This window comes from Heterodontus francisci, chromosome 42 (genome assembly GCF_036365525.1).
Source record: "Heterodontus francisci isolate sHetFra1 chromosome 42, sHetFra1.hap1, whole genome shotgun sequence".
NCBI lineage: Eukaryota > Metazoa > Chordata > Chondrichthyes > Heterodontiformes > Heterodontidae > Heterodontus > Heterodontus francisci.
Window position 1 is genome coordinate 9,983,864 of NC_090412.1, and position 27,161 is coordinate 10,011,024.

At 43.5% G+C, this 27,161-nt stretch overlaps 1 protein-coding gene across 2 annotated transcripts in view; it reads right to left on the reverse strand.

The window, feature by feature from the left end:
- zcchc24 (zinc finger, CCHC domain containing 24) overlaps window positions 1–27,161 on the reverse strand; it is a 195,914-nt gene that overhangs the window by 36,358 nt on the left and 132,395 nt on the right. For both annotated transcript variants that reach the window (XR_010970927.1, XM_068020538.1), the window contains exon 3: window positions 15,293–15,457. Coding sequence is in view for 1 of the 2 variants with exons in the window: in XM_068020538.1 (XP_067876639.1) it covers window positions 15,293–15,457 (165 nt within the window). In the remaining variant the exon portion in view is untranslated. The remainder of the gene's footprint in view (window positions 1–15,292; window positions 15,458–27,161) is intronic.

Below are 27,161 nucleotides of genomic sequence, written 5' to 3' on the forward strand. Positions count from 1 at the left end.
TTGTTATGTGACCACAATTATGGGTTTTTGCTTCCCTTATCCAGCTTTATTCATTGTCTGCTTGGATAATGTCTCATTAACCCTGGAGAGTACCCTATGATTGCAGGTGCAGATCTCAAAGGCTGCATGGTATCACTGAGCTGTCCTTTCACCAACAGAACCTGGGTTTCAATCCAGTGCAATGGGGTATAAAGCTCTCTGTGTCTTATGGTGGCAGCTGTAGGCTTGCGACATGAATGGAGTATGGGCAGGCTCCAGGCAGTTTCTAGTCAACTTGGGCTCACAGCACAAAAGTGCCAAGAAGCTGGCACAATCTCATGCTAACGCCACAGGATAGCAAGAGAGGGAAGTGAAAATATTCACACTGGTGCACTGGTGAGCGCTTGTCTGAGGGCTGAGGCCAGCTACACTGGAGACAGTGCAGAATATTCTTTATTCTGTATGGGGCATACATCTGACCTGGGAACTCTCAAGGCTGGCACTGGGCAAAGATGAAGACTTCTCCAATTATCACTGTTGAGGTGACATCTCTCGGCTTCAGGCTGATTCTTTAACTAGGTACCCATGGGAGGCACTAATCAAGAAATCACGCATCAGCGGTCCTTGGCTTCTAGTTAATGGCTGGAGTAGTGCGTCTGCAGCCCACAGTACTTTCTGACATCACTGCTCCTCACCAGAAGCTCCTAGTTGGGTAATCAGCTCCTTTGAGCACAGAATTTAGCCTAATCATAACTTTCAAAACATGTGTTTCCCATCAGGTAAACTTAAGATTTTTTTTTTTGAGTGGGTGATATTCTTTCGAAACTTATTCTCTTCATTGTACTTTCCAACTCTCCCTGTGCCTCACACTAGCTATGGCTGAAAAGATGGCCTTCTTCTAGGCCTGTGTAATTATTATTATAAAGCAGGCACCAGGGGCTGGAATGAGAAGTGCCCAGGGATATCATCTCTCCATCCTTATGTCTGACCTCACCATCGCCCCACAATGCTACAAGTAGTCAGGAATTTGCTGTTCAAGAGGATTGTGGGTACAAAGGTCCTATAACCCTGGAATACAGATCTGTCACATGAAAGCTGGAAGTGATTCAGTTTTCCAATTAAATTGCAATGAGAGGTTAGGTTGTTAAACTTCCTAGTCGCTAAGCTGTTTTCGTATTTTTTTCTTAATTTCCCTCATTGCTTGAACTTACGAACAGCTTGTGAGTGGTGTCATGAGGTGTTTTTACAGTCCGTGACGGCTGATGTATCAAATTGTTAGGCCAATAATGGTTGCCAAATGTGCATGGGAGCATTGACTGTTTTAAAGTACAACAACACATTTAAACTTACACAGCCAGTTTCTGTTTGAGCAGAGTACATCGAACTGACTATTTAAATGCCGACTATAACACTGGTTTGCTGTAGTGTCTTGCTGAGGCTGTATTTTCCTCTTGCTGTAGACCTGGAGCAGGGCCCCTGGAACTCCGCTATTCCCCAGCCACAGTCCGAAGAAGAATTTCATGTTTCCCAGGGAAACTGGCTGTTGATTTTATATTAGTCAGAAAACATCTCCAATTCCGAGGGGGGAGATTCACAGCATTCCCAGATGTTTAAAAGGGCAATGAAGGATGGGGGTTAACTGCTGTAGGGAAGAGGAAGGGGGATTGCTGTTTTCTGTTTGGATAGGGCAATACAGAACCAAAGTGGGTAATTGGAGTTAAAACGCTGATCAGTCATGATCTACTTGCAGGTCAGAACAGGCTTGAGGGGCTGAATGGCCTACTCCTGTTCCTATGCTCCAGTGCCACCTACAGGAAAGGACGGGGAAAGAAACTGGGCTGTAAATTGGAAAGGTGAAGCAATAACAATAACTTGCATTTATATAGCACCTTGAATATAGTAAAACATCCCAAGGTGCTTCACAGGAGCATCATCATACAATATTTGACACTGAGCCACATAAGGAGATATGAGGACACACGTGAAAAAGCTTGGTCAAAGAGATAGGCTTTAACAAGCATCTGAAAAGGAGAGAGAGACAGCGAGGTTTAGGGAGGGAATTCCAGAGCTTTGGACCTAGGCAGCTGAAGGCAGGGTCGCTAACGGTGGAGCGATTAAAATGGGTGACATTCAAGGGGCCAGAATTGGAGAAGCGCAGAGATCTTGGAGGTGGTTACAGAGATGGGGGTTGGGGGTGGGACTTGAAAACAAGGGTAAAATTTTTAAAGCTTGCAGATTATTTAACTTGGCCGTGAGCTTGGAACTGGAGGACATTACTACACAATTCACAAGCCGGAGGCGTGATTTGAGGTTAAAAGTATTCCCCTGAATACTGCACAGATGGAAATGCTGATAGTTGCCACTGGCCTTATGGTCCAGCTTGTTTGGAGGTGCCCATGCATCAGATACTATAATCTCTACAGTGAGGTGGTTATCCATGGTCATCATCTAGTACATGAGCTGGGGTCTGTAGAAATGGGTTGCTTTCTCCTCTTAGATTCATGCAGCACTAAAGACAGCCATTTGGCACATTGCATTTCCTACCATTACATGCCCTGGTGCCTGCTGATCTCCAACTCACACCTGCTTTCATCTTGTAGCATTTAAATGATGAAATATTCTCAGTATGCTTTAAGACCAAGCCTTCAAATTGACTTGGAGACCAGGAGTCTTCTCTTGGATCTCTTGTTATTCCCAGAGCCTTCATGAAGGTTCACATTGCAGGAGTTCCTGTATTGGTTTCCTTTCTTTTCAAGCTGTTCCTGCACCACTGTAAATGCTTCAAGTAAGAGGCAACTTTCCTGTAACATTTGCTCTTTCTCTGACTTCTTTTCTCTTTACCCCTCCAAGACTCTCTTCTATTGTCACTGTTCTCCACTCTCAGGCACTCTGCCCTCCCTATTCCCTACCCCCACCCTTCAGTACTCCTCAAACATCCTGCTCTCTTGCTGCCGTTTCAGATAAGTCTACAGTTTCCCTCTGTGCCTCTCTTGACATCCTCCAATGGGCTCATTAGGAGCAGCAACCCCAATGACCCCATCCCACTCTCATTGACCTTCTCACCTTGTGTACCTGCTGGGGGCTAATCTTGCCAATCATCTTCCTGTCCAACTCACCCCTCCCACTGCTGACCCTGCGACTCTGCCAGTGGATCAGCCCTCACCACCCCTCTAGGCACCCACCTCCAGAATGTCCGTTCACTTGCGAACAAGGCCTTTGCCATCTATGAACTTATTGTGGATGATTGTATTAGAACCATAGAAAAATTACAGCATAGAAGGAGGCCATTCAGCCCATCATGTCCATGCCGGCTGAAAAACTAGCCGCCCAATCAAATTCCACCTTCCAGCACCTGGTCCATAGCCTTTCAGGTTACAGCACTTCAGGTGCATGTCCAGATACATTTTGAAAGAATTGAGAGCTTCTGCCTCCATCATTCCTGGCAGTGAATTCCAGACACCAACCACCCGCTGGGTGACAGTTTTTCCTCGTGTCCCCTCTAATCCTTCTACCAATCACCTTAAATCTGTGCCCCCTAGTAATTGACCTCACTGCTAGGGGAAACAGGTCCTTCCTGTCTACTCCATCTATTGACATCATGGCCTTGACGGAGTGATGACACCTTGTCACTTCATGAAGCCTCCCCGCCTGGATACATCTTCCATCACTTGCCCATTCAAGACAGTCACTGTGGTGGTGTGGCACTTATCACTAGATCACACACTGGCCTGACCCCCTACTTCTCTGGCATTTTCTCCTCCTTTGAGTATCTCACCTTATTCCACCCCCTCACCTCTCTTTCAAAATCATCATTCTCTAACACCCTCCCAGCTTCACCGTTTTCCTCCCTCAGCCTCTGTACCGAGCAACTTCTCATCCTCAGGTGGTTTCAGCCGCCATCTCAACTCCTCATGTTCCCTATCCTCTGAATTCACTGCCCTCTCATCCTCCCTAAATCTCTCCCTGCATGTAAACTGCCCAACACATATTCATAGCCTACCCCTTGACCTTGCCATCTCACGTGGTCTTGCTGGTCCCATTGTATCAATTACAGATAAGGCCATGTCTGATCACTTCCTTGTATCACTCTCCACTCCCATTCCCCTTCCATGCCCCAACCCTACCTCATTCTGTACCCGTCAGTGGAAAATAACTATCCCCTAATTCACTTAAAACTGCACTTTCAAAATCTCAACTATCTAGCCTTTGGCCCTCCATTCGCCACAACATTTCTGCAGCTACTGATCTACTCAACTGCATTTAATCTCCAATAAAAAGATCAGTCTGTCTGACCTTGGCCGTTCCCCCTGGTACGGCCCTCATCTCCGCTCACTCAAGTCCAAGAGATGCAGACTTGAAAAGGATATGGTGACAACTGGTTTAGCCATCCACCGCCAGATCTGGCTGGACCACTTAAAACACGACAGAGTCCTGCTCTCGTCTGATGAAGCTGCTCACTATTCCAGAATCATCCTGGAATACAAAGATAACCCCCGGCTTCTTTTCTCTACTGCAAACCCTCTTCTTAAACCCCTCTCCCCTGTCTCCTCCGCCCTCACCTCCAACAACAAGTGCAAGGAGCTCACGGACCTCTTTGTCACCAAGATCGAGACCATCCGATTAGCTGCCTCCGTCTAATCCCTCCCTTCCACTAGCCCACCGGGCCAAACTTATTCTAAAGATTCCCCCTGCCCTAGCCCTGAACTCGCATCTTGTTCTAGTTCCTCTACCATCTCCCCTCGTGCTTCTCTGATCTCATGTTGTCTATGAGACCCCACCACCCCCCCCCCCACCCCCACTCCTGTTCCCTCAATCCTATTTTCACTAAACTGCTAATCACCCAATTTCCCCTCCTGGTCTCCAGGTTAGCTGATATTGTAAATGGTTCTCTCTCTTCAGGTGTTCTCCTTTAATGTGACGTCATCACTCTTCTCCTCAAAAAACCCTTGACCCCACCATCCTTGCAAACTACCGTCCCATCTCCAACCTCCCTTTCCACTCATGTTGTTGCCTTCCAAATCCATTCCCATCCTTCCCAGAACTCAATGTTTGAATCCCTCCAATCAGGTTTCTTAATCAAAGTCACAAGTTACATCCTATCTGACAGTGACAAAGGTAAACTTTCCCTCCTCATCCTTCTCGACCTGTCTGCAGCCTTTGACATGGTTGACCACACCAATCTCCTCCAACACCTCTCCACTATCATCCAGCTGGGTGGGACTGCTCTCAACTGGTTCCATTCTCATCTATTTAATTGTAGCCAGAGAATCACTTACAATGGCTTCTCTTCCTGCCTCCCACACTGTTACCTCTGGTGCCCCCCAAGGATCTGTCCTTGGCCCCCCTCCTAGTTCTCATCTACATGCTGCCCCTCAGCAACATCATCTGTAAGCCCATGTTAATTTTCATGTATGCCAATGACACCCAACTCTACCTCACCACCACCTCTCTCGACTCCTTCACTGTTGTTAAATTATCAGACTGCTTATCCGACATCCAGTACTGGATGAACAGAAATTTCCTCCAATTAAATATTGGGAAAAGTGAAGCCATTGTTTTTGATCCCCGCTCCAAACTCCATTCTCCAGCTATCAACTCCATCTCTCTCCCTGGCAACAGTCTGCAATTAAACCAAACTGTTCGCAACCTTGGTATCATTCAAACAGATTATTTCTACCTCCATAACATCACCCAACTTCGCCCGTCTCAGCTCATCTGCTGTTGAAACCCTCATTCATGCCTTCATTACCTCGAGACTTGACTATTCCAATGTACTCCTGGCTGGTCTCCCACATTCTACTCTCCGTAAACTTGAGGCCATCCAAAACTCTGCAGCCTGGGTCTTAACTCACACCAAGTCCCGTTCCCCATCATACCTGTGCTCGCTGACCTACATTGGATCCCGGTTAAGCAATGTCTTGATTTTAAAATTCTCATCCTAGTTTTCAAATCCCTCCATGGCCTCGTTCCTCCCTATCTCTATAATCTCCTCCAGCCTCACAGCCTCCGAGATATCTGCGCTCCTCTAATTCTGGCCTCTTGTGCATCCCTGATTTTAATCACTCCACCATGGGTGGCCACGCCTTCAGTTGCCTAGGCCTCGAGCTCTAGAATACCCTCCCTATACCTCTCCCTGTCTCCACCTCGTTTTCCTCCTTTAAGACACTCCTTAAAACCTACCTCTTTGACCAAGCTTTCGGTCATCTGACCTAATATCTCCTTTTGTGGTTCAGTATCATATTTTGTTTGATAATGTTCCTGTGAATTGCCTGCGGACATTTTATTACATTAAAGGCACTTTAAAAACATAAGTTTTTGTTGTTTAAAGGATATTCCACTCTTTTCAATTGTTTCAATGCAAAATAAAATCTAAAAATAAATTCGAAATAATAAAGAACCAACAGAGAATGAAAAAAGGGGGAGGGGAAATGGGAAAAGGTACCAGTAAAATGAAAATTAAAAACAATTTTGCAGAAAGTGTCCATGCCTTTAAGAGTTCCACCACACATGGACTTTCTCTTTCAACTCCAAGCAGACCACACAATACAATCCCATACTTAACAGAAGGCAGCTCACAGCCACCTTCTCAAGGGCAATAAATGCTGGCCTGGCCAGTGACGCCCACATCCCATGAATGAATTAAAAAAAAGACATGTGCTGTTGCCTTATTTACATCAACTTTAATATTTAAACAAAGCTCTGGTGTATTCATCTAAGAACACACTGGGTCAGCCGAAAAGGTCCTTCTAAAGAAAGCCTAATGCAGGAATCCCAGAAAAGACATGCCCCAGCAGATTTTCTAGCCACAAGTTCCACACAGATGGGACCAGTCCACTGGCTGGAAAATATGCCCTAATATTTCTTCCAGTTGACCAAGTATTTCTAATAAATTCTCTGTTCATCCCTCTCTGGCTTCACCTCTCCCTAGCTCTGTAAATCTGCTCCAGCCCTACAACCCTCCAAGATCTCTGTACTCCTTCAATTCTGCCCTCTTGCAAATCCGGTGATTTTTATTACTCCACTATTGGTGGCCAGGCCTTCAACTGCCTGGGCCCCAGGTTCCAGAATTCCCTCCTTAAAACTCTTTGCCTTACTGCCTCTCTCCTCCTTTATGAAGCTCCTTAGAACGTTCCTGTTTAACCGAGGTTTTGGTCATCTGCCCTAATATCTTATGTAGCTCACAGTTAAGTTCTGTTTGATAATGCCCCCGTTAAGTACTGAATGATGTTTTGCTACATTAAGGGTGCTATATAAAGGCAAGTTGTTGTGTTGTTTCTCAGTCGATTGTTGATGGTTGAACTTCTGTATATTGGGAATGAAACTATTATTTACAATGGACTGTCTGCCAGATGGAACATAGTTGTGCCTTGTCAACAAGATCTGTTGTGTTCATTTGAGGCGGACCAAGATAAAGATTTGATTGTTTGCTTGCTGGTTTCTACAATGGAGTCTTTGTCAATTTTCACACAATCTTGAAAACCCAGTGATTCACGATGCTGGCAATGGTGGGCCCCAAATTCTATCCCTTTTCCAATTCTGTGAATGAGCCAGAACTTTCTCCAGTGCAGTATTGGCAAGATTGAAGCCATCCTGTTCAGCTCCTGCTGATTCCTGCAGCCCTGCCCACTCACTCATGCTGAACCTGATTGTTTAATACCTGGCTAATCTGTATGACCTTGAGCTGAGCCTCAAATTGTACATCCAGCTCAAGTGGCCACCAATACCACTTAGTTCCACCGTCACATCATCACTGGTCCACCCTATCTGCTCCCACTGCTGAGACCCTCCTCCATGTGTGACCCTCCCCACCCCCTGGTATGATTTTTCCAGAGGGCTTCTGAGCTCCATCTTGCATAAAATCCAGCTCTCTGTCATTCTAACATGGCTTGCGCTTCTGTCCTTGAAAACTTTCAATGGCTCTCCATCCCACAATGAGACTTTAAACTCCTCCTTTTCAACTCCATGGCATCCCACATCTTTACCTCTGCAAAGCTCTATGTCCCTGGATGCCCCCTCCATTTGTCTTCTCTTCATCCTTCCCTCCATTTCGTTACAGTTGTTAGAACCTCCAGCCTTCATCCCTGTATACTCTGAAATTCTCTTACTAAAACCCTCAGCCTTGCTACATCTCTTCCTACCTTTAAAAACCTCAATACCGACTGCTTGGGCAATCTCTTCATTTACCTCCCGTAACTCCTCCCACCCATCGTCCTGCTCTTTGCGCTTCTTGCTACATGAAAAGACACTACAAACATTTTATCCATTTGCTGAGGCTCTCATTGTATCACATGACCACAATTACAGTTTTTTTTGATTCCCTTAGAATTCCTTCCCTAAACCTCTCCGCCTCTCTCTCTCACCCTTTGGTATGCTTCTTAAAACCTCCCTCCTTGACCAAGCTTTTGGTCACCTGTCCAAATATCTCTTGACGTGACTCGATGTTAAATTTTGTTTGGCAGCACAGTGGCGCAGTGGTTAGCACCGCAGCCTCACAGCTCCAGGGACCCGGGTTCGATTCCAGGTACTGCCTGTGTGGAGTTTGCAAGTTCTCCCTGTGTCTGCGTGGGTTTTCTCCGGGTGCTCCGGTTTCCTCCCACAAGCCAAAAGACTTGCAGGTTGATAGGTAAATTGGCCGTTATAAATTGTCACTAGCGTAGGTAGGTGGTAGGGAAATATAGGGACAGGTGGGGATGTTTGGTAGGAATATGGGATTAGTGTAGGATTAGTATAAATGGGTGGTTGATGTTCGGCACAGACTCGGTGGGCCGAAGGGCCTGTTTCAGTGCTGTATCTCTAATCTAATCTAATCTAAATGCTCCTGTGAAACACCTTGGGATGTTTTACTAAAAGGGGCTAAATAATGGCATGCTGTTGTCGTCGTACAAAAGTACAAGCTGCTGATGGCGGTGTTATTGGTTTTGTGAATTCATGGTGAGAAATTTGTAAACCACTGCCTTTTTATAAGATACATGCAAGATTCTTCTAGAGGCACAAAACTAAGTTCTACTAAGAAATAAAATTAGTCTTTTGGGAAATAAGACTCAATTATTCTAAAGGGTTCTAATGAACTGGCTCATTAAACCATCAAGTACCTTTGTTTAAAATATTTCTCCATTACATTCAATTCCATTAGAGTACAACCAAGCTCTCTCGCATTTGTAAAGCTTTGGCTGCCCCTGTGAAGTTGCTGTGCAATGTTTCTCCCACTATATTTAAGCACATTGAATCAAGACTGTCTTTCATATTGTAATGATGCCATTTTTACAATAATGGTGCACGTTTTATCATGGGCTTTCTCCCCGTACCGTAACAACAATGACTGTAAATTGTTGCAAATTGCCTTTCCTTGCAATTCTTTTTATGGTTGCTAATTGATCCCAGATTTGCACTTTCGGTACCTTGCTGTAGTATTTGCCTTTCTCCTTGTTGCTGATTTTTCACCTCCACTACTTTCTCCATGCCACACACACAGGCACTAAGGTCAAAGGGCAGATGATCTGTCTCTAGGCTGCTGTCAATGGCAGTTTGTAACAGGATGCTTAGTGTGGGCTGATGTTGATCTTCCTGTCCACTCTCCTCTGTTACACAGGAAATACTTGGCCTCCTTTTAGAGGTTCCCCCCTCCCCTTCCTCCCAAATGACTGCTGAAATCCAAAAAATCTGGGGATCGGCAGGCACGAATTCATATCCTAATCAAAAAAAAAAAGGCACAATGCACGGAGAGCGCAAGCTAGGTGTGCCATGCCAGTCATTGCAGAATTGGGGAAACCCATTAAAGATAGGACTTTGAATCTCAAAAAAAGGGAACTTACCCAGACTTTAAAGTGTATTCTCTCTCCCCTGCCAAATGTACTACTGGATAATTGAAATTGTGAGCAAGTCAGCTATTCCCAGGCTTCTGCTTGTGTGGAGCCCACCATCATTTTCCTTCTCTCACTTTCACCCACCTTCACCAAACCAACCGCCACCCCCCACCCACCCCCATTTACCGTGTTGACACTGGATACCTATGTAGGGACAGGCATGAGTCGGCACAGGAACGATGGACTGAATGGCCTTCTTCTGTGCTGTATGACTATATGATCACAAACTCTCTTGGATAGAGCATGTTAATGCAGCATAGGAGCAACCTACCAAATGCCTTGGATATTTGACAATGAGTCAATGAGTGGCAGCCATGGCTCAGTTGGTAGCACTCTCACCTCTAAGTCAGAAGGTTGTGGGTTCAAATCCCACTCCAGGACTCAAGCACAAAAATTGAGGCCAACACTCCAGTGAAATACTGAGGGAGTGCTGCACTGTCAGTTTTTTGGATGAGACGTTTAACAGAGGTCCCACCTGCTCTCTCACATGGATGTAAAAGATCCCTTGGCACTATTTTGAAGAGCAGGGGAGTAATCCCGGTGTCCTGGCCAATACTTATCCCTCAACCTGGTCATTATCACATTTCTGTTTGTGGGAGCTTGCTTTGCACAAATTGGCTGCCACGTTTCCTGCAGTACAACAGTGACTACACTTCAAAAGTGACTTAATTGGCTCTAAAGCACTTTGAGATGTCCAGTAGTCATGAAAGGTGCTATATAAATGCAAGTCTTTATTTTTTAAACTGCCCACATTACTGAAGTAAGATATTAAATAAGATCTGATTTCCTCTTACAAAGAAGCACATTTGCAGATATCATGACCACGAGTGAGAGTGGTGAAGATTGTCGTGCAAAATGGTACAAAGTCACCCTAAATCACAGGGGTGAACTGCGACTGAATGTCTGGATTGGTCTGTCTTCCAACTAGCAGTTATTTTTGCCCCATCACAGTGGGGCATTACATTTTCAAATTACTGTGCAATATGTATCTGATGGGCTTAATTTCAATACAAATTAGAATAGATGATCTGCTAATTTATTTTATTGCTGCTTGTGGAATCTTGCTGTGCACAAATAATCTGCCACATTTCCCTACATTACATAAGTGATTACACTTCAAATGTACTTTTCATTGGCTAAGAAGCGCTGCAAAACTGCAAATTCTTTCTTACTGTTGCAGGTGTATTTATTAAAAAAAGCAAAAGATGAAAATGCATTTAATCTTTTCTTAAGTGTTATGCACTGCGTGCTGTTCACTGTGAAAACCTATATACCTTAAAAGGTGAAGGGTTGCTCACCCATCTAAAAGAATATAGTACTTTTTACAACCTCTGGAGGTCTCAAAGTTGGCAAATGTTACACCGCTTTTCAAGAAAGGAGGCGGGGAGAAAACAGGGAACTACAGGATAGTTAGCCTAACATCAGTCATTGGGAAGATGCTGGAAACTATTATTAAATAAGTCTTAATATTGTCCTTAGAAAAGCACAGTATGATTAGAACAAGTCAGCATGGTTTTACTAAAGGGAGATCCTGTTTGACAAATTTATTAGAGTTTTTTGAGGATGTAACTAGTAGGGTAGATAAAGGGGAACCAGTAGATGTAGTATATCTGGATTTTCAAAAGGCATTCAATAAGGTGCCACATAAAAGATTAATAGGCAAGATAAGGGCTCATGGTGTTGGGGGTAACATTTTAGCATGGATAGAGGATTGGTTAACAGACAGGAAGCAGAGAGTGAGCATAAATGGGGCATTTTCAAGTTGGCAGGCAGTGAATAATGGGGTGCCGCAAAGATCAGTGCTGGGGCCTCAGCTATTTACAATCTATATTAATGACTTGGATGAAGAGACAGAGAGTAATGTATCTTAAGTTTGCTGATGATACAAAGCTCAGTAAAAAAGGTAAGCTGTGGGGAGGATGTAGAGAGGCTGCAAAGAGATATAGACAGATTAAGTGAGTGGGCAACAAGATGGCAAATGGAGTATAATGTAGGGAAGTGTGAAGTAGTTCACTTTGGTCGTAAAAATAGAAAAGCAGAATATTTTTTAAAAAGGTGTGAAACTGGTAAGTGTTGATGTTCAGAGAGACTTGGGGTTACTCACACAAGGGATACACAAAGTTAACATGCAGGTGCAGCAGGCGATTAGGAAGGCAAATGGCATGTTGCCTTTATTGCAAGGGGATTGGAGTACAGGAATAAAGAAGTCTTACTAAAATTGTACAGGGCTTTGGTGAGACCGCACCTGGAACACTGGGTGCAGTTTTGGTTTCCACATTTAAGAAAGGATATACTTGCACTGGAGGCAGTGCAGCAAAGATTTAGTAAATTGGTCCCTGGGATGAGGGGGTTGTCCTGTGATGAGAGGCTGAGTAAATTGGGCCTATATTCTCTGGAGTTTAGAAGAATGAGAGGTGATCTAATTGAAACATACAAAATTCTGAAAGGGCTTGATAGGGTAGAAGCTGAGAGATTGTTCTCACTGGTCAGGGAATCTAGAACACAGGGACACAGCCTCAGGATAAGGGGTCAATCATTCAGGACTGAGATGAGAAATTACTTCACTCAAAGGGTTGTGAATCTTTGGAATTCTCTACCCCAGAGGGTTGTGGATGCTCCATCATTTAATGCAGGGATAGATAGATTTTTGGTCTCTCAGGGAATCAAGGGATATGGGGAGTGGAAAGTGGAATTAAAGCCCAAGATCAGCCATGATCATATTGAATGGTGGAGCAGGCTCGATGGTCCTTATGGTCTACTTCTGCTCCTATTTCTTGTGTTCTGATGATGCATAAAATGCGACAGCCACTTTGTGCACAGCAAGCTCCCACAAACAGCAATGTGATAATGGCCAGATCATCTGTTTTAGTGATTGAGGAATAAATATTGGCCAGGACACCGGGGAGAACTCCCTTGCTCTTTTATGAAAAGCACTGTGGGATCTTGTACATCCACCTGAGAGTTTAATAGCTCACTGATTTATTTATGTATGCAAGTGTGGGACGTAAGGGGAACAAATTTATGAGTGTGCTCACAGTTGGCAAGGAAAATACTAATTATTTATTTTCCAGGAAGCAATCAAAAAACATTTACTTCATCATCTCTGGACGGTTTGCATTCAAACGTTTTTTGAAAGCCTCTCAGTGGAGAGAGATATTGCTTCCTCATGGCCACAGCCCAGCCCACTCCCACCTCTTCACTTCCGACAGACTGTGGGACATCCATAAACAACTACTCATTGACCAGAAGAACTGCTGATCTTCTACAAAGTAGTGCCTCAGGAAATAAAATGCAAGAAAATTCTATTTGTGATTCCAACTTCCTCTAAAAGAGTGTTTTATTATTATTAAGTGAGCTGGCCAGGTAGTTTAGATTGAGTGACTTGAGTGTTTACCACCACCCCCCTCCCCCCACCAAGTCTTTCTTCAGTTAACGAGTTGAGCATAAACTCTGATCAATGTTCTGGTTTGGCTCTCTCAAACTGAACCAAAATTTTAAATCTTGAGGTTTACATTGTTCGAGTCGATATTTGGAGTGCTTGCTTAACTCACTGAGGGCTTAAAAGAAAACTATTGATTTTACCACGATTTTCTTCCCATTGAAATTCATGAACAAACAATTGTGGGAAGCCCATCAACAGTTTCCTTGGAGGATTTCACACCACAAATGAAGACACGGAAAATCCACCCTGCTATTTCTAAATGCTGAGGGTGCGACGAAGATTCAATATCGACAAAACATCCAGGTCCTCCGCTTGTCCGCTGACCTCAACAGTAGAAAAACTTTCTAAGGTTCAAGTCCTAAGCTCTGGAATTCACTCCCTAAACCCCTCCACCTCTCTCCTGCTATGAAACGCTACTTAAAATCTACCTAGGGAACCGAGCTGTTGGTCACCTGTTCTAATCTCTCTTTATCTGGCTTGGTGTCACATTTTGTCACTCCTGTGAACATTTTTAATCTGTTAAAATCACTATACAAGTGCAAGTTGTTGTTTTTAAAGATTGATTATTTCACAGTCAAGATCTCTATTTGTACAGGAGGATAACCTTGTTAGCATGTTGAGTATAGCAGCACTTTTGTTATAAAGCTCATGGACATTTTCTACTGAGTCACAATTCCTTTCCATGTGATATAATGCATTATAGGATACATAAAGAATTCCCTGCAGATAATGTTTGGCTCCTGTGTGGGGAGAATAATTAAATAAAAAGATTGTCATATGTTTCTGTACCACCAGATGTCTCTCATACTTATTAAATATGTCACCCTCCAGTATCTGATGGTTGAAAATCTACCCTGAAACGATTGCACCATGGGCTCAGCTTGTGACTGGTTACTTGGTCTTTGCTTTTGATATCAATACATTGTCAGAATCAGACAGTGAACCTGCCTCATTGCTTTGCTTTGACTGGGTTTACTGTTTTATCTTTGCGAAAGATTGTTGCTTCCTCTGCTTCTCGCTGTGCCTTAGATCATCGGCAGCCGGGATGGCTAGTCACCTGGTCCCAGATCTCTGCCAATGCATTCTGGAAAGTGGGCCAGACTAACTCGAGTAACTTACTACCCTCGATGAACCCTTATTCCACGAGGAAAGCATTTTGAGGATTACGCATAGCAAAGTTCAGGAGCAGCAACGACTCAATAGTTCATCTGGCTAGTGGCAATGGCAATACCCCTCAACTGACCACTCCTTGAAAAATCTAGCCAAATCACCCCTTTACATTTTTCCACACTACCTGCACTCTTCCACTCTAGTTGTCAGCTGTGGCTCACTGGGTATCATTTTCGCCTCGAAGTCAGAATGTTGTTGGTTCAATTCCCACTACAGAGACATAAGCACATAATCTAGACTGACACTCCAGTGCAGTACTGAGGGAGCACTGCACAGTTAGAGGTGCCGTCTTTCAAAGGAGACATTAAACCAAGGCCACATCTGTCCTCTCGGGTGGACATAAAAGATCCGTTAACATCAGTCGAAACAGAGCAAGGCAGTTCTCCTGGTGTCCTGGCTAATTTTTATCCCTCAATCAACATCACTAAAAGAGATCATCTGCTCATTTATCTCATTGTGGGACTTCAGTGTGTGCAAATTGGCTGTCATGTTTCCGACATTACGACAGTGACTGCACTTCGAAAGTACTTCATTGGCTGTCAAGCGCTTTGGGATATCCTGTGGTTGTGAAAGGCACTATAGAAATGCAAATTCTTTCTCTCTTTTGTGCGACTGCATGCTGGGGCTACAACAATTTGCCCATCTACAATTCTTCCAAAACCTACTCATCTGTGAATTGGCCCACTCAACTGCATAAAATCTCAGCAAGCAGGGGGAAGAACTTCAATACCCCAACCAGTGTTAATGCCCCGCAAGGGAGTGTGGCCGCCAATGAATGTGCCAGCTGTTTCGTGCTATCTAACGGCTGTGAAGAGCTGTATGCGGAGATGGACAGTACCTGCTTGTGGGGGTAAACATTGATGTGACACTTGATGCATTCTTGGCCCATGTTGGCCCAGGAATTGCCGCTCATCCATTTCCTTTTACACTTGGGGCACTTGTATTCACCAAAGCAGCGTTTCTTCCCCTGGTAAGGGGTCAGACCTTCTCCCTTGGGGCGCGCCTGGCAAACAAACAGACACAAATGTATATGTTAAAAAGGCTTTGCTTGATAGGCAAGGACTCTGCAAATCTGAAAGCTAGTGCGTTTTAAAATATTTTCACCAATTTCCATCTAAATCACCTGCCAGACTTTTATTAATGACCTGTAGGATGAGATTTTTTAATATAAAGATTTCTTCACAAGATGCCATATGATCATCTATCTAAAAAAAATTTACGACTAATATGCACATCAGATTCGATAGTGTCACATATTCAAAGTCGGCGTCAGACTTGTCCAAATACCATGAAACAGCATAAAACACAACTTAGCAGATAGTTAGCCCCATCAATAGGATCTTAATTAAAAGAAACGCTTGTTGGTTCATTTTGCTTTTTTCTGACTGTGGTAACCTGACCGCTATCAAAGTGGATAGGAGTCAGGATTTATCAGCAACCGCCAACCTACAGCCCAACTTTCTTCAGTAACATCAATTGGCATCTAATCAACTACAGGCTGTTCCTCCTGACATCAATTACATTTTGTAAGCTTTAAAGGCAGAGACCAGGTTTAAATGCGACCTCACCTCAGCAGCAGAGTAATACATTGTCTGTTACATGTTATGCTTCCATTATTATAAAGCAGGATAACCTCCAATTTACTGTAAGCAGCGGAAGATCTGCTAGCAAGACTTTTCAAAAAAAAAAGAATCTATGTACACAGTAAATGTTTGCAAATCTGCATAAATCTAAGAAAGTGTCTATTTAAGAGAAATTCCAGATCTGGTCTTTTGGCTCAAGGTTACAAGGGTTTAATTTATAGTGTATGAGAGAAGATACACAGTTCAAACAATACAATCACTCTGGCTAATATTTCAACTAGGCAGTGGGACAGAGGAGTGTAGCTGATTAATGCAAGCATTGTAATATGAAAATTATTCTGAGCAGTTGTTAGAAAATGTGTCTCAATATTTTCTTGTGGGCGAAATACATCAGACTGCATCCTGTGTCTGTGAATCCAGTCTGTATTTTAAGATATAAATTTAAGTGTGGGTCTCAATACAATTATTGCAATCCCTCCAAATAGTGGAGGAGTCGGAGTCCCTTTTAAAGAACATTTCAAGAGAACATTTTAAAATAATTTCCACTGGTACGATAGGGACTACACTTCAAAAGCAATACTTCATTGGCTGTAAAGCGTTTTGAGATGTCCCGAGGTCGTGAAAGGTGCTATATAAATGAAATCCCTCTTTCCTTCCTTCAAGGCGAGTGGTCAACATTGCACAATTCCTGAATCCAGCATATGACAATATTAGTGACAATATTGATGACAATATAAGTGTATAGAAACAGGACGGAAAACCGGAGACTCCCTTTGAAGAGAGACACATCGGGGCAAGAATCAGACAACAACAAAATTAGAGAAATGCATTGGTGGTGTTAAATGGATAAATTAAAAGAGAGGAGAAAGGCACAAAGATTTAAAGCATAACATTTTATGGGAAGCAATTGCCCAGAGGGGCATCTGTAACAAAAGTGCCATTGCATTTCCCATGAAATTCCTCCACATGCTTTTTCAAGGCATTGGTTAACTTATATATTTTAGATGGTTTAATGAACACATTAAAATGGCAAGCAGAGGAATTTTATATATCGTTTTTGTTACAAATATCATTGAGATCAATTTCCACCCCAGAAATATTCAGGTGGAACAGAAGCCTTGCTCATGTTTCTAAATGCTTTGGCGTCACAGTGCATGACATCCTCGGCCTCGATTTCTTCCATTTCTCAGACAATCCTGGGGTCCAGAGCAAGGATTAGAAGACTATTATTAGTGATTGACATTCTGCCTCTGCTTGTAAACAAAAGGCACGACCAGAGATCAGAGATATAAAAAAGAATTGTGGTATCTTAAAACAAAGTAGCGGAGAGCAATGAATCTGATACTTTACAGTAGCAAGCCCCACTCCAGCACTTCCACACATAACCTAGGCAGATATTTCAGTGGAGTATTAAGGGTGTGCTGCATTGTTGTCGCAGTTGTGTTTGGACAAGATGTTAAACCAAGGCCCTGTCTTACCTGTTCAGGTAGACATAAAAATTCCATTAGAAGAGCAGAGAGTTCTCCCACTAGGCTGGTCAACATTCCCCTGTCAACCAACACCAGCACCAACAGATTAACTCAATTATCTCATCATTGGTCATGGACGATAATATTTGACCATTCATTATATTTAGGGTTTTGAGGCCAAGTGAGTATTAGCAATCGCTGTGAACTGAAGTAAAATACATTGGTGTTACAATTTATACAGCCGACCACCAAACAGTCCTTCCTTAAAAGGACATCTGTATCGGATAGTTCTTCATGGCTCTAAGGCCTGTTATGGACATGTACATTACAACTCTTCCCTTGCTAGCATTTTATAACACTCATAATAGCCAATGCCTATCATTTCACAGCTAATTCTAAACAACTATTTTAAGAGAAGTAGATACTGTTAGCATATGATATTTCTATGCTGCCCAATATTATTTCCTTTCTCTATACATTATATCAGTAGAATTATTATTATTCCAGCCAGAATAGCGAAAGTCTAGCCCCATTAGGCAGCCGTACAAGTTAACATGGAAAGACTTGCATTTATATAGCGCCTTTCACGACCTCCGCACTTCCCAAAGCATTTTACAGCCAATGAAGTACCTTTGAAGTGTCATCGCTGTTGTAATGTTGGAAACACGGCAGCCAATGTGTGCACAGCAAGCTCCTACAAACAACAATGAGATAAATGACCAGACATCTGTTCCAGTTAAAAGATAAATGATGCTGGTTAAAAAAAATAAATATTGGTAAGGACACCAGGGAGAGCTGTTCTTCAAATAAATGCAACTTTTATGTCTGCCTGAGGAGACAGATGAAGCTTCAGGTTAACATCTCCCCTAAAAGATGGGACCTCCAATAGTTGATTCCTAGGATGAGTTGTCCTGTGAGGAGTGATTAAGTAGAATGGGCCTATATTGTCTGCAGTTTCGAAGAATAAGAAGTGATCTCATTGAAATGTATAAAATTCTTAAGAGGCCTTAACAGGGTAGATGCTGAGAGGCTCTTTCCCTCTGACTGGAGTGTCTAGAACTAGGGGTCATTGTCTCAGGATAAAAGGACAGCCATTCAGGACTAAGATTTGGAGAAATTTCTTCACTCAGAGAGTTGTGAATCTTTGGAATTCCCTAACCCCGGGGGCTGTGCATGCTCCATCGTTGAGTTTATTCAAGACAGAGATTGACTGATTTTTGGATTCTAAGCACATTAAGAGATCTGGGGATAGGGTGGGAAAGTGGAGTTAAGGAAGATCAGCCATGTTGTTGTTGAATGATGGAGGCTGTATGACCTACTTCTATTTCTTATGTACTTATGTCAAAGGGAGCAGTATTTATAAGAATCAAAGTTTTATATTCAGCTGCACAAGTGTAAATAAGTGAACCTTTAAGGTTGCAGTGCGTAATTGCCTTGCATTCTTGAAATGAATGCTTGGTTTGGCGAAGGATCAGGCTGAATTTCTTACTTTATAAAAAAAAAAGAATGTTGAGAGCCACAAAGTCTGATTGTTTGAGTAAACTGAAGATGTGGTCACTCAGCATTTAACTGTTGTTGGGTGATGGAACTGTGGAGAATGGAATGTGCTGACAAGTTTCAGGCTGCAGTTCAAAAGCACACAGCATTTGAACAAAATGCACAGACGTAGCGTTTTACTGCTTATAAAATCTATAATTTGTCGAAGTTCCGAATACATATCTCCACCACCACCCCCCCCACTTTTTTCTGCCAAAATTTCAACCCACCCCTTGCTCCTTTGCTAGAGTACATTTTCACAGAAACCACTCACCCTCCACTACCTCACTCAACTGGTGCTTCCTCGACTCGGGTGGGCCTGCACAGTGAGAGCTGGTGGGCTTTTTAAAAAAAACAAAATAAAGCTCTGTGGCGCTCATGTCCACCATTTACAGTCAGCAGGAATTATCTGGGTAGCAATCAGGAGTGGGAACTTGAACCAATGTACTATTTTTCCTCTCCAACTCAGGATCGCTGAGGCCAAATACAAGCTTTCCTGATTGTGATGAAGCAAGTTCAGTACAGGCCAGGGATTAAAGTTGGGAGTTTTGTGTTCTGTGTTGGGTCAGCTACTCACTGATTTATGTACATAGGAATAGGAGTCAGCCAGTCCTCCCCTTGACCCTGTTCTGAGTTCAGTTGGATCATGGCTGATATGTATATTAAGTCCATCTACCTGCCTTGGTTCTGTAATTCTGAATAGCCTTGCCTAACAAAAATCTATTTCAGTTTTGACATTTTTAATTGACCCCCAGTGTCAACAGATTTTTGGTGGTCTCAGATCTTAACCAGTTGAGCTATGAGAAGAGTTAATGAATTTTTCATACATCTACCATCCTCTCATTGATGTTTTATGATATAAATGTATGTATGTGGCCTTGGCAGTGTTCTGTATCTGTAGGCGCTGGTTATGCCTGTGAAGATTTGCATCAGCTCCGGGACTCTGTGGCAGCAAATCTATCCATTTTGTATTCACAAAGCCCATGTGAGGAATGCAGTAAGTTCATCCTTATGGCCTACAGTTCTTGTACTGTCAGCTTCTCAATAACAAAATGCCGGATTAGCTATCGCTTTGTTTAATGCAATTTCTGACGAAGTCCAACAATATCTCCCCAGCTCATTCAGATTATTGCACCCAGCTAATTATTTAAATATTTGAAATTGTACTCGTCATAGTAATAGCTACAAGAGCACAGAGATTACCCTATGCACCACAACGTGCCAAATGCAGTCTTTCAGTCCCTCTGTACAATACATGTTCACAATTCAATAATTTGCATTTATATAGCACCTTTAAAGTAGTAAAACATCCCAAGAACAAATTTTGACACTAAGCCATATAAGGAGATACTGGGACAGCTGACCAAAAGCTGGATCAAAGAGGTAGGTTTTTAAGGAGCATTTTAAAGGTGGAGGGAGAGGCAGAAAGATTTAGGGAAGGAATTTGAAGCTTGGGCCTCGGCGACTGGATGCACGGCCGCCACTGGTAGAGTGAAGAAATTCACAATGTGCAAGAGCCAGAATTGGAAGAGCACAGAGCTCTCAGTGGAGGCCAAGAAGAAGAGGTCTCAAAGGTACAGTGTCACCAAGGAGCTAAATACCACCAAGAAATGTTAGTAAGCCATAGAGGAGATCAAAAGTCAAGACTGAGAATTCAAAAATGATGGCGTTTTTATTGCACTGGGGCTAAAGATGTACAAATGGTTTCACCGAATGTGCTGTCAGGGTGTCGAACCTTGCCGACTGTGAATGCACGTTGAAAAGTCAGGCCCACAGCTCGACCATTTTCCATCCATTTGGAGCAGAGTGTCCTTGGAAGAAGGACTCTCACTTTGTTGTGGTCTGGCACTGCCTGGGATGTATCTCTAATGCAGGGCCAAACCCAGTGTAAAACGTGGACAGCGCGGTTCCTTGGAACGCCGACCCTTTTTAAAAAAAAAATTACCAACGCTTAAATGCAAATGTTTAGACAGTGCGCACAATGCCACCTACAGTTAATATTTAACTGCTGGGAAAAGAGCTGTGTGTTTGTTTGCAACCCGTGTATACACAGAACGCACTCTGGGCATCAAGAATTAACATTTCAGCCACAAAAGGTAAAATGAACACTGCCTAACTGAAGCCCAAATGGTAGCTCTTGGTCTGCGGTATCTGCAGACTAAATGCAAGTTAACAATCACCTCTAAAACAATTATCTCAATCACCCTTTTACCAGCATGCCCAGGTATTTAAGTCAGCAGTAAATGCTGCTGAAGGAATATTTGAGATTGTCTTTGGTGAACAATTATTTGGGAGAAATGGGAGGAGAATTACGCATCACTTTCATTGTGATGAGCCAAGGCTGACTTCTCCAATTGCAATTCACATAAATGAAGAAACTTTACTAAACACTTGTATACAAAGACAGCACCCTTTGAAGTTATCAGCATAAGTAAGCATGAGACATTTTGTGAATAAAATGGCTGCCAGAGCTTTAGCAAAATTAACCGTTTGTGGGTGAACTGACCAGACCTGTTCTCAGTATCTGCTCAACAAAAACCATCAGAGGTGAGGGTTAAAAGCAGAACGGAGCTGAGCTAGATGACATAAGATGTTTATTCCTTGCCAGAGAACATTTAACAATAATGGAGAGAAAAATAAACGCGACAAAAAAAGGGCTCGCAAAGTGATTTTAGGCTGGTGTTGTTAGGAATCTTGCTGTGGCAGCCTGGGAACATGGCCTAATTAGCACTTTGGACTCTTGTGCGGATGCTTGGTTTGGCATTCCACCCCCACCCAATCCCATCCCATGAATGATTCCCACTGATTCTCAGCAGGAATGCTGGATGGAGCTACGCGAGGTTGGCAGCAAAACGCTGTGGGAGGAAAACCTGACCAACGGACAAAAGTGTCTGGAGCACATCCGTGAAGAGTGTGGGACCTACACCAGACCTCTTTCCAGCTGAAGAAAAAAAGCATAAAAGATGGAGATTTGGGGGAAATGGCTGACAAAAATGTAAATTTTCCAGTTCTTCCTTTCCACAACATGATACATTTAGGCAAACTTGGTGATAAAAAGTAAGCCTTGCATTTGTATAGTGCCTTTCAGATCCTCAGGTCATCCGAAAGCACTTTACAGCTAATGAATTACGTTTGAAATAGAGGCATTGTTGCTTTATATGTAACCCATTCACAAATGGCAAGATCCCACAGATGGTAAATAATCATTAATTTGTTTGAGATCGTATTGGTTGAGGGACAAAAGTTGGGCTCTTCTCAAAAAAGGGCCACATGATTTTTTTTATGCCTAACATAACAAACAGAGGGACCGGAGTGGGGTGGGGTGTTAGAGGGGTGGGTGGGGGGGGGAAATGGTGGAGATGCAGTTTAACATCTACATCTGAAACATAATACCTCCAGCAGTGTAGCACTCCCTTGGTACTGCACTGATGTATCAGCCTGAGTCCTTGGGACTTGAAGCTACGACCTCCTAAGTTTACAGTGCTGCCAACCTGACAATGACTTGTAATAGTTATGTCCATTTAAAAAAAAGAGAGAAGCTTCACAGAGAGCTGGCATGGGCTCAATGAGCTGAATGGCCTCCTTCTGTGTTAAAATATTTCATGCAGATTCTTCAGGCAGGGCCTGGTTCTAATTATTGTTCCTTTTCTGAAATGATAAAACTGCTACTTTCGGAAGCGAGAAGCTTATCCATGAAAATACCATCAATTTACTGACTGTGTGCAGAACTGTAAGTAGGAAATGAGTCAAGTTAAAGCTTTTACTTTTTGTTCTATCTACCCACCTATACATCTGGATACATGTCTCCGCAGCCTCCTCTGATTCATTGTTTGTGATCAGCCAGTCGATGGCATTAAAACGCAATTCATTGAAAAACCCTGACAACTTCACGCGCTAACACAAATATCAATATTAAATAATTACTAATAAATTCAAGAAAGAATTCAGGAGGAACTTCTTTGCACAGAGGGTGGTGGGAACGTGGAACTTGCTATCACATGAAGTAGTTGAGGCCAACAGAATAGATGCATTTAAGGGACAGCCAGATGAACAAATGTGGGAGAGGAAAATGGAAGGTTAGGGTGAGATGAAGTAGGGTGGGAGGAGGCTTGTGTGGGGTATAAACACCAGCATGGATCAGTTGGGCCGAATGGCCTGTTCCTGTGCTGTAAATACGCTGCAATGTAATGCAAGTACACAGCAGCGTCAACCTACATATGTGCGCAAGAGCTGGAGTGGGTCTTGAACCCACAACCGCCTGACGCTTGGAGGAAGAATGATGGCTGCAGTGACAAGTCATCCAAATAGAGTTTTAAAAAAAAAAGTGGGAATCTCCTAGTAGTCGTTTGAGCTGGGGGATGGCGGGGTGGGTGATGCTAGACGGGAGAAATGACATCAGAACAGGCGTGCACAGAAGAATCAAATACTTGACAAAAGTTGCATTGTTAGTGCCGACAGGACCGAAGGCAAAAGCTGTAAACAGCTGAATAAAGCCACACTGTACTGTGCCGAGTTGCCCTGCAGAGGAAACTCTTTACAATCATTGTTGCTGCTGTCTGCTGTTACCATGGTAATGCTAGAGTATATATAATGGATTCCACTTTATTTCATCTCTTATTCATCTTATTTTTTCTTCCTATTCTTCTGAAAAAGAGCAGACTTCCATTTTTCCCCCCCCCGTCTCCAAATACTCCATTTCTGTTTATTGCCATTGGTGACTTCGATTTCCCCTCTCTCTCTCTCTGGTGATGGTAGACCATACAGCATCCCTCCATCGTACCCCCCCCACCCCCCCCCCCCACCCCGAGACTCTACCAGCGTTCCTATTCAGCCAGTCACCAGGAAGGGGCAGTAACTGTTCTTACCACTTGAAAGATTCAAAAACAAATGTATTTCTGTAATGAGTGAATGTATTTTTTGCTTTCTAAACAATCCTGCTTGTCGAGTGCAGGAAGACTGGGAGAAGTCAAGAGGGCATTGTACCAGCTCAAGCTTTCAATGATGCTTAATCCGCTCCTGACCAAACTGGCAGCACTGATTTTGCTGCTCAGCCAGAAAGCCTCACCTGGCACATGATAGGTTTATTGCAGCACGTAACTGTAACCCGTGCTGTCAGCCCAGCCAGCCTACCAGTTCATCGAAACACATCGATTCCCCTCCTCCCCCACATGTGCAGCCTCCCATCACAAATAGCAGAGAGAAGCTGCTTGCTCAAAGTAGACATGCACAATTAATTTTGAAAATCTTCCTTTTTAATCCAAAAAAGGAAAGATAAATTTTCTTCAGTAGGAATAATCATGAACTAAAGCACTAGTCCATCGCAGAGTCAAATTTGGGCAGCATCAGCGTGCACTGTGATGTATCAGCTAACTTCTTCCTACTAAGAGTGCAGCTATTAAGCAATTCCTTTGGCAACTTGCCAAATTCATTTCAATTTAAATTTGAATGAAAAGTTGCAGGTAGTCTACAAGACGGACGAAATGGGCATTTTAGAACGGAGTCAGAATTAACAGGAGGTGACTGGCCAGGTTCTCGCCCCTGTGCTACTAGCAGTTGGCGTGCTACAATTAGCCTCATTGCCCCAATCTAGAAGAAAGATCGGTCAGCGATCCCACCTCTGATTGTTATCCGGTGATGCCGGTATGGTCCAAAGCTCTGGAATTCTTTCCCTAACCATCTCCACCCTCAATAAGTTGCTCCTTAAAACCTACCTCTGTCGTAATGCCTCTTTCTTTAACTCGACGTAAATCGTGTGGTCCGATAATGATCCTGTGAAGCACCTTGTGATGTTCTATGATGTTAAAAAGGAGCTATATAAATGCAAGTTGTTGTTGATGATCTAGTATATGTTCATCTGCTAAACATTTGACTGTTATACGGCTGCTTCATAGTTAAGATTAGATTGGAGTTACAAGCTAAAAGTCATAAATTTATAGAGATGTTGCTGTAGGTGTGGGGCCTGAGTTTTAGAGTTGTCTTAAAGTTCTGGCGTTTGGCTTTGCCTCTTCAAAAACCAAGATAACTGGAATTATATGAAACAAAGTTCTCATTGCCCGATGATATTTAGTGAGGCAGCACTAACCGACAGTGCTTATATAGTTTTTGTGCAACCTGGTGCATATAACACAGCACAGGTAATACCAGCATATCGCACAATAAATGATCATTTGTCTTTACTGAGAAGGCTGAGAGGTGCAATAACCCTCCGCTACAATTCTCTTGGCCATCTCACATTCAGCTTCGTGCTGTACAGGGATGTTCACTACAGCATACCTTTGGAACACAAGAAGCATTTGGATGGCAAGGTCTGATGGAGGGAAAACTCAGATCAGTGGCAGACTTCAAATATGAGTTCACTATTTTTTTTATTCATTTCATGGGATGTGGGCATCGCTGGCTAAGCTAGCATTTATTGCCCATCCCTAATTGCCCTTGAGAAGGTGGTGTTGAACTGCCTTCTTGAACCACTGCAGTCCATTTGGGGTAGGTAAATCCACAGTGCTGTTAGAAAGGGAATTCCAGAATTTTGACCCAGCAACAGTGAAGGAACGGAGATATAGTTCCAAGTCAGGATGCTGTGTGGCTTGGAAGGGAACTTGCAGGTGGTGGTGTTCCCATGCATCTGCTGCCCTTGTCCTTCTAGGTGGTAGAGGTCACGGGTTTGGAAGGTGCTGCCTGAGTAGCCTTGGTGCGTTACTGCAGTGCATCTTGTAGATGGTACACACTGCTGCCACTGTGCACCCGTGGTGGAGGGAGTGAATGTTGTGCATGGGGTGTCAATCAAGCGGGTTGTTTTGTCCTGGATGGTGTTGAGTTTCTTTCATGTTGTTGGAGCTGCACCCATCCAGGCAAGTGGAGAGTATTCCATCATACTCCTGACTTGTGCCTTGTAGATGGTGGACAGGCTTTGGGGAGTCAGGATTCCTAGGCTCTGGCCTGCTCTTGTAGCCAAGGTATTTATATTGCTTCTCCAGTTCAGATTCTGGTCAATGACAACCCCAGCATGTTGATAGTGGGGGATTCAGAGATCGTAATGCGCTGAACGTCAAGGGGAGATGGTTAGATTCTCTCTCGTTGGAGATGGTCATTGCCTGGCACTTGTGTGGCACAAATGTTACTTGCCACTTATCAGCCCAAGCCTGGATATTGTCCAGGTCTTGTTGCATTTCTACACGGACTGCTTCAGTATCTGAGGAGTTGCGAATGGTGCTGAACATTGTGCAATCATCAGTGAACATCCCCACTTCTGACCTTATGATTGAAGGAAGGTCATTAATGAAGCAGCTGAAGATGGTTGGGCCTAGGACACTATCCTGAGGAACTCCTGCAGCAATGTCCCTGAAACTGATATGATTGACCACCAACAACCACAAAACTCTTTCTTTGTGCTAGGTACGACTCCAACCAGCAGAGAGTTTTCCCCCCCGATTCCTGTTGACTGCAGTTTTGCTAGGGCTCCTTGATGCCATACTCAGTCAAATGCTGCCTTAATGTCAAGGGCAGTCCCTCCCACCTCACCTCTGGAGTTCAGCTCTTTTGTCCATGTTTGAACCAAGGCTGTAATAGAGGTCAGGAGCTGAGTGGCCCTGTCGGAACCCAAACTGAGCGTCGCTGAGCAGGTTATTGCTAAGCAGGTGCCACTTGACAACACTGTCAATGACACCTTCCATCACTATACTGATAATTGAGAGTAGACTGATGGGACGATAATTGGCCGGGCTGGATTTGTCCCGCTTTGTGTACAGAACATACCTGGGCAATTTTCCACATTGCCGTGTAAATGCCAGTGTTGTAGCTGTACTGGAACAGCTTGGCTAGGGGTGCGGCTAGTTCTAGAGCACAAGTCATCAGTACTATTGCCGGAATGTTGTCAGGGCCCATAACCTTTGCAGTATCCAGTGCCTTCAGCCATTTCTTAAAATCACATGGAGTGAATCGAATTGGCTGAGGACTGACATCTGTGATGCTGGGGACTTCAGGAGGAGGCCGAGATGGATCATCCACTTGGCACTTCTGGCTGAGGACTGTTGCAAATGCTTCAGCTTTATCTTTCGCACTGATGTGCTGGGCTCCCCCATTATTGAGGATGGGGACATTTGTGGAGCCACCTCCTCCTGTT